This window comes from Perna viridis, chromosome 7 (genome assembly GCF_037379345.1).
Source record: "Perna viridis isolate PV_CMFRI_1.1 ecotype Kerala chromosome 7, ASM3737934v1, whole genome shotgun sequence".
NCBI classification, from domain to species: Eukaryota; Metazoa; Mollusca; class Bivalvia; order Mytilida; family Mytilidae; genus Perna; species Perna viridis.
The window spans coordinates 41,735,495-41,747,752 of NC_142451.1; the positions used below are offsets into that span (position 1 = coordinate 41,735,495).

At 32.2% G+C, this 12,258-nt stretch overlaps 1 protein-coding gene across 1 annotated transcript; it reads right to left on the reverse strand.

The window, feature by feature from the left end:
- Nucleotides 1–1,225: 1,225 nt before the first annotated feature.
- On the reverse strand, nucleotides 1,226–10,914 carry LOC148612751 (uncharacterized). Its single transcript, XM_088594460.1, has 4 exons — nucleotides 10,726–10,914; nucleotides 5,744–5,986; nucleotides 5,014–5,580; nucleotides 1,226–2,665 (listed from the first exon to the last, which is right to left on the reverse strand). The coding sequence occupies exons 1-4, from the start codon at nucleotides 10,775–10,777 to the stop codon at nucleotides 2,412–2,414; spliced, it is 1,116 nt and encodes a 371-aa protein (XP_088450586.1). The 5' UTR covers nucleotides 10,778–10,914; the 3' UTR covers nucleotides 1,226–2,411.
- Between the last annotated feature and the right edge of the window lie 1,344 nt (nucleotides 10,915–12,258).

Sequence of the window (12,258 nt, forward strand, 5' to 3'; positions counted from 1 at the left end):
TTTGTTCAATTATATTATCAGCAAAATGTTAATGCATACATGTATCAGCTTGGAGAATCACTTCACCTGGAATCACGTCCACCTACTTTAGAATGCCCCCTATTTTGTTTGCGACAGTTTAAAGTACAATGAAAGCGACACTTCAGTCAGTCTTAAATGATCTATCAAGGGAGATAAATCCTGGTCGAATAAAACAGGTGGTCTTTATATGCAGGTTAATTTCACATAGTATGCATTACATATGGTTATTTTAACCCTATTTCTTAAATTAAGTATTGCTTAATACAGGATGACAATGAGACAGGTTTGAATGTATTATGTCGATAACTGAAAAATTCTATTTTTTTTCTTTTGCTGAAATAATTTGTTTCATTGTGATTTTGTGTTGCTTCATATGACATAAATTTCTATATATCGCTTTCGTCAAGTATTCACGAGACTGTTCATAAATACTGATTAATGGTCCGTATCAGTTACGAGTTTCGTATTTTTTTATCGGAAGTATTAAACTTACCACAACCTTTCGTCTTTAGCAATTTTGAATTGCCTTTGCTATCATGATTTTTTTGGTTTCTGTTTTAATGGTTATTATTTTTTCTCGTTTTCTTCCTATTGTTTAGATTTTGTTTTATTTTGTAGGTATAATTGTTTATTGGTGCATGGAAATTACATTTTGTAATAATTACTAAACACAATCACAGTACTATAATTGAAATGATTTAACAAAATAAATTTACTTATCAATGAAAGGAGGAGGAGGAGGAGTAGAGAGAGAGAGAGAGAGAGAGAGAGAGAGAGAGCAACAAGACAAAACCACAAAAACTTTGTTTAAATTCAGTTGCTATTTTTAATATAAATGCTAAGTGCCGAGAATAAGAAGAGCAGAAGCACCAGAGTGAGACCGAGCGAGCGTTCGGTCACAAGTTTCTACATAAGCTGTGACGTATTCCAATGGAAAGCGATTATTATCTCACTGAAACCTATCAATACCACCAGAATCCGTGTAATGTGACAATCTCTTAATCAGGCCTTTCGTTATTTTTGCACATTTCCTAATTGGTATTTGGAACCCATGGTATTCGCTGATCTTGATGGTGTGCACTACACCACATGCCGGTCTCTTTACTTGTGATATTTAATCGTGTAAATATTACATTCATATTTATGATGAAACCAGTAATTTTTATTGCTTACATTTATTGATATGAAACAAACTCAAAAACGATTTCAATATGTTATTTTTATTGTTTTCAATAGAATTTGCAATAACAAAACAAACAATAGGCTTTTTACTACTAAACCCTTCGATGATCTACATGTAGCATCTAAAATCATATGAAAGGTAAAAAAAATGATAAAATACAGAGAAAAATAAAAAAAAATGTAACATTAGATCCACCACTTAAACTGTAATAAAAATTAAATTTTCTACAACAGGCCCCATACATCAGTGTATTTCTACAACAGGCCCCATACATCAGTGTATTTTGTCATTTTATTGGTTTGCAAGTAGGTGACACATATAAATGCTTAAACATGCAACTTTGAATCGTCACAAAAGAATTAAATTACTAGCACTAGTACTAATGATTTCATGGGCATAGTTTTCAAAAGTATCTTTGACCTAAGAGATATCTTAGAATGTTGTTAAAGACGTACCTAAGTCTTAAAGTATTACAAAATGTACGTGCCATTCTCTTTAAAAATCAGACAATGGTTATTTCAATTTCCAATTCAAGAACTGAAGGTAAACAACCACGTGTGTGTTATAAAAGAACGTGTTTCTGACACAAATCAATAGCTTCGAAATATTTGTAGGTGGCGGCTCCCAGGGTGTCAGGAGCTTAGAATCCCCTTTATATCAGAAGATATTGCTAACTACAATTTTGTGCAAGAACGAGCAAATTATAGCCTTGAACCCTTTCTATATATGTTTGAACCCAAACCCCCTGTCAAATGTTTTGTGATCCAGGATTTGATTATAGGGGACCGTTAAGTGAATTAAATGCCATGCAAAGCAAGGCAAAAAATATTATGGGATGAAACTTGTGGTGAAAAAATTTTATCTTACCGATTTGGGGGGGGGGGGTACGCCCTTTAAGACAGACATAAGGGGTCAAAAGATTTGTCGTAGTACATGTACTTGTAACACTTAGTAAAACATTCTAAGAAGCTGTCGAAACCATGCCCCTAAATTTAAAGTATAATTTCAACGAAATATACCGGTCATGTGTCCTCTATAAAGCTTGGTTCAGCTCTTGATTATGAGTTAGTGAATAATTAGTCGTGTGGAACTTAGCACTATAAATTAATCCATTATTTACAACTATATACAAATCTAACCATATTGTGTCATTTGTGGCGAACTTTCTTCGATATTATTTAACTTAAAGTAAGTCTTAAGTACGAAACTAAACAATTGCAATTGTAGGTGTCTTTGGCCGTGTTGACTCGGAAGTTGAGTTTACGCATGAATCTGATGATGTCACTTCCTCTGCATGCTGTGTTTCTTGATGGCGACGCAGATCTACCTTCCTCTGGAATGATCGACCACATTTATCACACGAGAATGGTTTAAAACCAGTGTGTTTTCTACAATGGGTGATCAGATTTGACGACTGGCTGAAGGCCTTTCCACAATGAGTACATTTATACGGTTTTTCTCCTGGAAAAAATATATTTCCACGTTAAATCTAAAATGGCAGAGATTGATTGATTGATTGTTGGGGTTTAACGTCCGAGCAGCTAAAATGGCATAGAAAACATATACAGTGTCTAATAAAGCTTGATGTTTTAGACTGGATTCGAAATAGTGTTTACATTTTATTTCGTGTTCGATTTTTTTCTTAAATTAGGAATTTTCAGATATTATGCCTATCATTTCATTTAGCTATTCATCTTTGTCGCTGTCAACTTGTTTTTTTTTAATACTTATCTACGCACTGAATTTGAATCGAACTTTTAAATTGGTGGAAGAATTTGCTGCCTATTTTGGGTCAGCGCTTTATTTTTTTTTTTCATAAATATATTTTTGAAGTATGATAATCATGTTCTTTATTCCGTTAATTTTAATAGCATATGGAAATTTTAATTTTGTATAAAATGACATAACTCTTACACTCGTCATTACGGCAAAATCATTTAGATTAAAGAAAGATACCCAATACCAACACTGTATTTTCCCAATTTTTAGAATTTGTACAACCACAAGGTCAAATATGTTGATCAGACGTAAAATTGTGACGATAATGGTGTTTCGAATAAATTGAAATCAAATAAAACCCCAAATCGGACACGCCCTTTGACACAAGTTGTTATTACCAGATACAAGTTACGATTAGAAGCAGTAATTGTATTACTGTCACCCTATAAAGACCGTTAATTGCCAATCTCCGACATAAAAACCCTTCCGTTATTTCGAGTTTACTAGATTTTAGAAAATGAGGTAGTTTTAAGGAAGTAGAAATGTCAAAATATCATTCAGCCATTATATGGATCTTTGTTAAGTCCTGCCCCCCCCCCCCCCAAAAAAAAAAAAAAAAAAAAAAAAAACAGCTGTGGGATCAGATAATTTGGTATACATAGTATACGGTTTCAGAATGAAGTGTTCGTGAACAAACTTCTGGTGACTTGACATGCAGGGCGCTATGTAGCTTCGGCTTCATCTGACCAAGTTAACTATGTATAAAGTATTTTAATAGATCTATTTAAAAAATACAATATTAAATTATTAAATCTAGTTCTAATGTCCCTGTAGATGTGAACTTTTCATTCGATTATCAATATAAATATATCATATTGTTTATTAAGGGGTTTTATTTTTTGCAAAACTTTGTATCCACAAAAATAAAGATTATAACAAAAAAATTAAAATTTTAAAAGTTTCATGCACATTTTCGCGTTGTATTCTACAATTGTGAAGTGAGTTTTGAGTCCCCGTAGACAGATATTAATGATAATTGGGACATCTAAGGTTTCCAAGTGAAGGATAGACGGAAAGTCAAACCCCATGAAAATGGAGGCATATAACAGGGCATAACCGAAAAGTTTCGATTCACTCTTTACACTTCTCGTTACATTCACTGATTTTAAGGAGGGACTGGGTGTTTTGTCAATGTGCATCACTAAACCCAAACATATTTAAAACCATTTGAAAGAGGAAAAAAATTCATGAATATTAACCAAATTTTGTCACTAGACTGATTTAAACAGAACAAATATACTGTAAACTGATAATATAATTTACGATCAACCTGTTCCTCTGACAGTTCGATTATTTGGTCGATGACATTTTGTACCTGTAAACCTTACGCTAAAATCTGATAAAATATAAAGATCTAAATGTCCCCATATGTCGCCCCTGTCAGATACAATAACAGTCTCTAGAGTCATATAAGGAAACTTGTATGCTGATTGCAGAAATTAGTATTCCAAATGGAAGCAAATAAACTCCGGGCAAATCTCGCAAATCAAACCCAATCTGAGAAAGTTTCTATTACGTTGATCAAATCAAAACACTGGCGAACTTCCATGATTTACAAAGACTTCTGGGAAAATCAAATATCGCCGAATGTTGATATTTCCCTTTTGACGTGCCGATTTCAATTTTATTGACAAACGCAACAAAATGTTTGACACTGATCTGATTTGCTGAGTTGAAGAATATAATAAACGGAATGACAATCAGGATAGCAAACTTTCCGGACTTCTTTAATATTTAATTTGAGAAGTTCCAATTTGTGTAAGGTCAAATTAAGAATTTAACCATGGCGATTACTTTCATGGCTACATGAAGGTTCAAAATTTTTATATTCTAAAACAAACATACAAAATAAAGCGATGTTTCGAGAATACACACGTATCAAAGTATTTCATAAAAAAAAAATAATAATTTTGTGTCCGCTTTGATTTTGCACCCATTTCTTAAAAAAAGTAAAAAATCAAATAAACTATTTCTTGATCATTTACACTGCACTAAATCAAAAGCTAAATTAACAATATATTCCAACATACCTGTGTGAATGTATGTATGCTTCTTCATGTCTGATTTCTGATGAAAACGTTTTCCACAATACGGACATGGATACGGTCTTGTGTCGCTATGGATGAGCAGATGCGTGGATAATGTCGATGATCTTTTAAAAGATTTTCCACACTGCTGGCACTGGAAAGATTTTTCTTGACTATGGACTGCCCTGTGTTGTGATAAACTGACGGAGTGACCGAATGTTTTGTTGCAGACGTCACATGCATAAGGTCGTCTGCCACTGTGTGAACGCCGAACGTGCACCTCCAAACCATGTGGTGTGCTGAATTGTTTCAAACACTTCAAACATTCGTAAAGTCCTTTACCCATGACTTCACCCTCTTCTGTATATTTTGGAGGAAACATCGCGTGAGTAAAGTCCTTTCTTTGTCCGAATAAATGAAAAAGTCTTGGGTCGGTCCACCATGCCTGCTGTCCATAAGTCAGAAAATTGAAGGGTGAGCGATACAAGTTCTGGGCCCAATGGTAACGGTAAAGATCGTTTAAAGTAGGTTTGAAAATATTTCTTGGACTCATTTCATTAGTGCTTTTCTCTGAAAAGAGAAAGAGAGTGAAAATATTGTTAAAGGAATAAAAGTATACACATTATAATACTGGAAGCTATTGAAATTTTATTCTTTATAATAACTACAGTATGAGCAACAAACCCAAATTCCGATATGAAAATATTCTCTCTAAAATTCTCTCTAAAAGTACCTGAATTTGTATCCGATTTTTCTAGTGGTTCGGGTGATGGTGATCGGTCTCGTTTCGTTGTTTTACTTTCACACAACCATGGACGAAAGTGGTTACTACTTGATGGTGCTTCTTGTTCAGGAGAAGATTTGTCTCCATCGTTGTCAGAGGTTCCAGAAGAAGGTGATGTCTGTGCCAAAAAGTGCGATGTCGGGAAATTGTGAAATCTCCGGAGCAGGTTGTGATGTGCAATGGAAATTTCATCTAGAAATTAAGGAAACAAAGATATACAGTGAATTCTAAATTCATGGTATTTATTTTATTGTAAATTACCATGTTCGAAATTTTGCATATGAAATGCATATATTTCTAACATATTGTAGTGAATATGGAATTTTAAGTTATTTTATTATATTTAAAGAGCCGAAACGACTACAAATTGTTGACAAACCGACAAATAATTTTTCTTTCAAAAAGTACGCAAGAACGTAGAATTTAAGAGGTATTTAAGAAGATGTAAAGAGCTATCTAATGTGTGCAGACTACTTATGTTGGCAAAATGAAGCGGCGAGCAACTACAACACCCATATTACTACTAGCATTATACAACTAGCATAAAACTTTCAAGCAGAAAGTTAGCAATGAAACTTTAGGGCCGACTTGGTTATACCACGTGGAAAAAATTCAAGTATTAATTTTAACCGACACACAAAACGGTGCCAGATTACGCAGGATTCCTATCTCAGATGTCGAATTGTATAGGCTGAATTATTATTATTACTATTTAACTAAACATGATATGTAACATCAGGTTTCATTTTTTTGTGAAATGTCAAATATAACTTAATGTCTCTATTACGAATCTATAGACTGCGACACTTGTTGCAGATCAGAGGGGTCATAACTCGCGGATTGACATGAAAACGATACTAATTGCTTACTAAAATGATTTGCCTAAAAATTAATACGCCATATAAAATTTTCCTTTAATCTGTCAAACGAGAAATAGATTTTTCTACAGTTGTATTATTCTTTTCATCAGTTTATGATTACTTTATAAGGTTGTTTTACTAGTGTTTTGACAACAGGTTGATATACAGTTAGTATGGCCATGTGTTTTCCCAAATACCAATTAACAGGTATATTATAGAGTGAAAGAAAAAAATCTATGAGCCTATTCTATTAATTTTTATCTTAGGCTAGAACAAAAACTTGTCTGTTTAAGGTTACCCTATCTACCTTAGTACATTTTATTGGTATATTTAGCTAAGCACTATTAAATTCAAGAAGAATCCCCTCATAAATGTCTCTATAAAATAATTTTAAGAAGTAAAATTATTTTACATTTCTACCAACCATATTTTTTTTAATCCAATGTAACCATAAACAGACATATGTTTTTCTTGTACTCAATTTATTTTCAAACCGCTGTACGGTTGCAGTTTTACTGTATGTGTACAAATTGTAAAAAAAACCACATGTATTTGGATAAAACTCAATATGTTTTCCTCCGAAGTTTACCACCAATTGTACGAGTGTTTAAGCAATAAAATTATGGTGATGAAAATTTTGAAATGTAAACTTGAAAAAAAAGAAAAAAAACGCCAGCCCGAACTTTGACGTCACAATTGTATTCTCTTGAATGGTTGTATTACTTTTGATGTACATTCAAATACTGATAAACACCTGTTAGATGAAATATGATCCGCAAATAAGTCGAATTTTCTAAATTCGGCTCAGTGACGTAACTTTACAATAGGGACTCAAAAGACGTAAACACATGAAAAAAAATGCTCACGCGTAGTCGCGTGTACAAAATTCATAATCCATTGAGATGGGACTGTATATCATTTGCAATATAGAGTTATGGTCGTAAACTTAAAAAAAAAATCAACCATGACACTAAAACCGAATTTTTTGCACAGACTGTTGGCGAGAAGTTATTTTAAAATTTAAATAACCCCAAAAGTACTTGAGCAGCTTTGCGGTAATTTATTGCCCTATCGAATTGCCTTACTGGTCTTTTTTTTTACATGTAATTAATAAATGTAAATATACAGTTCTCTGAGAGATATATCTTTTTTAATTTTTTAAATATCTGAATTTATTACGGCACGTGTAAAATCAACCGAACAGAAAATTATTCATTTTCGATAGCGCGTGTGGAAAAACGTGTTGCACGCAATACAAAGTGCCTACCACAAGCAAACTAATTTTCGTTCAAAGAACCATGATATTTACCAAATGTTTAATTCATGAGTAATTAATATGCAATTAGGATGAACGATACATTTTACGAGGAAGGAGTTATGCAGTGGCAACTTGGCAAAGAAAAGATACAAAAAGATTGGATTTTGAAGATTTTTTGTTACGATGAAAACATTTTAAAGATACGCTTATACCGCAAGCAGCACCCGCATTCATTGCTAACGCTTAACCAAGAAAGTTGTCATGATGATATTCATTAGATTCATTTGATAAACCACAAGAAAGGATTTATTATAACAACTAATTATATTTTACTTGCAATCTTTTTGTTGAATTTACAAAAGAGGTCATGACGCGTAACATCGAATAAAATTAATATCGGTGGATATTTAATATAGCAAACAAATATGCATTAGTTAACCCCATCCCCACCCCCACCTAAAAAAAGAAATTAATAAAAAAAAAATAAAAAAAAAATAAAAAAAAAATACGTAGATCATACAAAAAAGGTTAGGTATGCAGGAATACATATTACCCATCATTTTGTGATATTTTATTAATGTAACGAGAATAGGTATGGTGAATACAACCGCACTGGGATGAACATATCAGCCAAAGGCCACCTATTGGTCTTAATGAACGACGAGGAAACACTCACACCACAGGGTAGGCTGCAACTGGCCTCGAGACATCATTATACAGAGGTGCAGCGAAATAGTTGTCCCGATATATTCAAGTAACATGAAAATAAAGTAAAGGTGAAAGCGAAATTCCTGACTTAGGACAGGGGCAAAAAATGCAGCGGGGTTAAAGTATTTTGGCGTGATCACAACCCTTCCCCTTTAAAATCTGGCCACTGTGGAAAAAATATATTATATGTTAATAAATGTAATATGATATTGGCCCTGTTATAGGTTTGAGGTCTGTCATATTGGTCGAGGCGGTTGTACTGGTCCCGAGGCCTCGCTGAGGGCCAATACGGCTGTCGATACCAATATGATTGACCGAAATCTATAACAGGGCCAATATGAAAGTACACATCTATTGACAATTTTATTAACCAACTCAACTAGATGATTTGTAGAACAGTTGTTTTCGTGTTTTTACCAATTATTAAGAACATGTAGGTTTATTTGCATTGTTCAGTCTTAAATATCCTTTTTGTATAAAAAGGAAGATTTTTTTTTGTGTTTCTGTACTTTCTAGTCCTGGTGTTCAAAGTTCATTATATCCAATTATTACCCAAAATGGCGGTGTCAAACGACCGGAAGTTTTTTATGTCGTATTGGCCCTGGTTTGATCCATAATGGCCCGTATAGATGCCCGATATGAATTCAGATCAATTGGTCAGTTTTTTGACATATTTTAACGTATTTTGAGTAGTTGGTTAATAAGACACAATTAAACACACCTAAAATTAGTTTCCCTTGCTACTACGGAAATAAAGAAACTGAATTTAAATTACATAAATGTACAGACGAAGGACTACTAGCAGTTAACTGACATATACCTTTCAACTAATTAAAATCTTAGTATGAACTACAATGAACAACTGCATTTAATTGTAATACTTTATAAATATGTTATGCGTATTCCATTTATTTATCTTAAAGATTTGCTTGCGTACAGATGTGACAGACAATTCCAGCACTTAATCTTCTGAGCATTTTCGGAGAAAATATTGCGTCATTTTGAATTTGTCTGCTGAGATGCATTGATGTTATAATGTATTTAGCATAGTTGTCCCATGTTGAATGTACACATGTGTCCTTTCAGAACATATGCACTATTTAAGAACAACATTAGCAAGAAACTTGTCCTTAAAGGTTTTACATTTTCATTTCTTTTCCTCCTCAATTCATATTGCACAATTATAAAATAAAAAGATGAAAAGGATTTTTATTTAAGAACATGGCGTATACAGTGTTTGCAATATTCTATACAGTAATTGTGTTTCATTTATGTAAAAGAAAACTGCAGTATACTAAATGCAGAGATATAGTAGAGTTTGATTTGCACGGTGTTGAAGATGTCCTCTCTTATACGCATCATGTCAATACTCATAATCAAATTCTCAGATATTTCTTCCTTTAACTATCCCGTTTTTATGCCATCGATGTGATCACATGTACTGCAGTTCGGAAAAAGGGGATTGGGATCCGAACCCCCACTTTTGTTGTATTTTCCCCAAAGTTTGAAGGGAAATGAAAAATTATAGTCTAGATTCCCCTTCTTTAATTCGCTGGATCGGAACATCCCTTTTATAAATTTCCAAATCCCTTATGCATAGTAAATACACAAACGAAAAATGAAGCAATTTAAAAAAAATGACACACGTTCATATCCTGTTGACTTAAACATTTACGTTTTTTTTAATAGTGACAAAATTTCATGTTAAAGATGTTCATAAGTTTGTTTTTAAAAGAAAGACAAAAATATACTTGAATCAATTCAAATCCGTTTTTTTTAAATAATATTTATATCGCAATGAAAATGTTCCTCCATTTTGTAGCGGTAAAGAAAAAAAATGGTAAATACAAGATAAAATTTAAAATACGATAAGTTATAATTATTTTCAACTATCAACGCATACATATTTAATATTTCGAATAAGCCAGTATATATATATATTTTTTTTTTTTAAATATTTACTTATACAATGTAGAAGAGAAAATATTTCATTTTTGGCAATAATTATTGATAAGGATTTTTCTTATTTTATTTTAAAATCTGCATTAATTAAGCACACTAAAAGTGGACAACAGAAAGTCTATTAGGTTTATTTATTAACTTACCAATTGCTTTTCTCTGAACAGCCTTGAATGCACTTTGATGTAAATCCGCCATCCCCGAAAATGTTTTTTTTCTTAACTTCGAATTAAATGATTTCAATGATTTTAAATTTCCACTTTTGTGTTAATATACATTTAAAGATGTATTGCCCTTTTATAACTCAGACCACAATGACTTAATAATTTGGTGTCTATTGTTATAACATTTGGTTTAAGATAATTTTATTTAGTTATGATAATTTTCCTTATACGGAGCAGGTGCGCGGACTCCCATAGCGACTTCCTATACTTTGATTGGACGACCTAAATCAATACCCGTTAAGTACCGACCTTTTTTTTAGTGAAGAATTTTCTGATTTGCTCGTTGGTTTTTATTTAAATATCAGAAAGATTTTTACAATTTACTAATGATTTAAAAAAGCAGGCTAATAAATATGTAATACTTTTTGCGAGTTTTGCTCAAAAGGCTAACAGTTGAAATAACAAACACGTTAATATGGCTGTATATTCAAACGAATTAAATGACTAATAAAACGGGAAGAAATCTGCTAAATAAACACAATTTTTGACAGCTTTTATTGGCCAGTAAGCGCTTTGAATTTAGGTCTATATTTTCGGCGTTCCTAAACTGATTGTTTTCATAATAAATTATTCAACAATGGGCAGAGTGAAATGTTTTAAATATGACAAATAATAGAAAAATTGTTGATTATTTATTTTATTATATTTTACAAGTTTGCACAGGGAGTTAATCCGATGAAATCATACTGCTTGGGACAACAATATTATCTAGCATTTAGACCTTCCTAAATTGGAATGTTTAGACGATCAAGCTTGTACAAATATTCATAAATTTATTAATATTTTGTTAATAGATTTATCATGATTCACGTTTTCCGATTTTTGGACGGTCGGATAACTTATACACTGTAACTGGTCCGAAGAAAGAACAGTTTTTATTTAAAATAGTCAGTCTTAATATTTTGGTTTATCGATTTCCAAGGTTATTTGGTCACATCCTGATGAGATAACAATAAAAATGTGATTCAGCATAAAATTGAAGGGATACGCTATTTCGGGTATGAATAAAACAAAACCATTTAATTTACCATAAAAACATATGTCAGATGCATAGCATAACGTATTCGACAAACCGAAAAACAGCAAAACCATTTGCTAATAAAGTTTGCTATAAATGTTATAAGGTCTAGTAAATTGTTAATTAAAATTCAGAAGTCATAGAAAATCGGAATTAATCTCATAAAAGATAAAATCGTGACGTTATTGCATGAATAACACCAATGTAATTGCTTTGAAACGATTAATAATTATTTGTGAATCTGTAGTTCAGTGTACGTTTTCATTTCCGAGAAAAATATGTTTAATCAAAATTTACATTCGTTTTGAGTTTCATTATCTTCAGATATTTTATTTTGATTTTAAATTCATTTTTTTTCGCAATTATCAATTCCGGAAAGATTACGACATTAAGGCACTGAGAGTAAACTCGGAATTCGTAGGCGCCCACAACTGTTT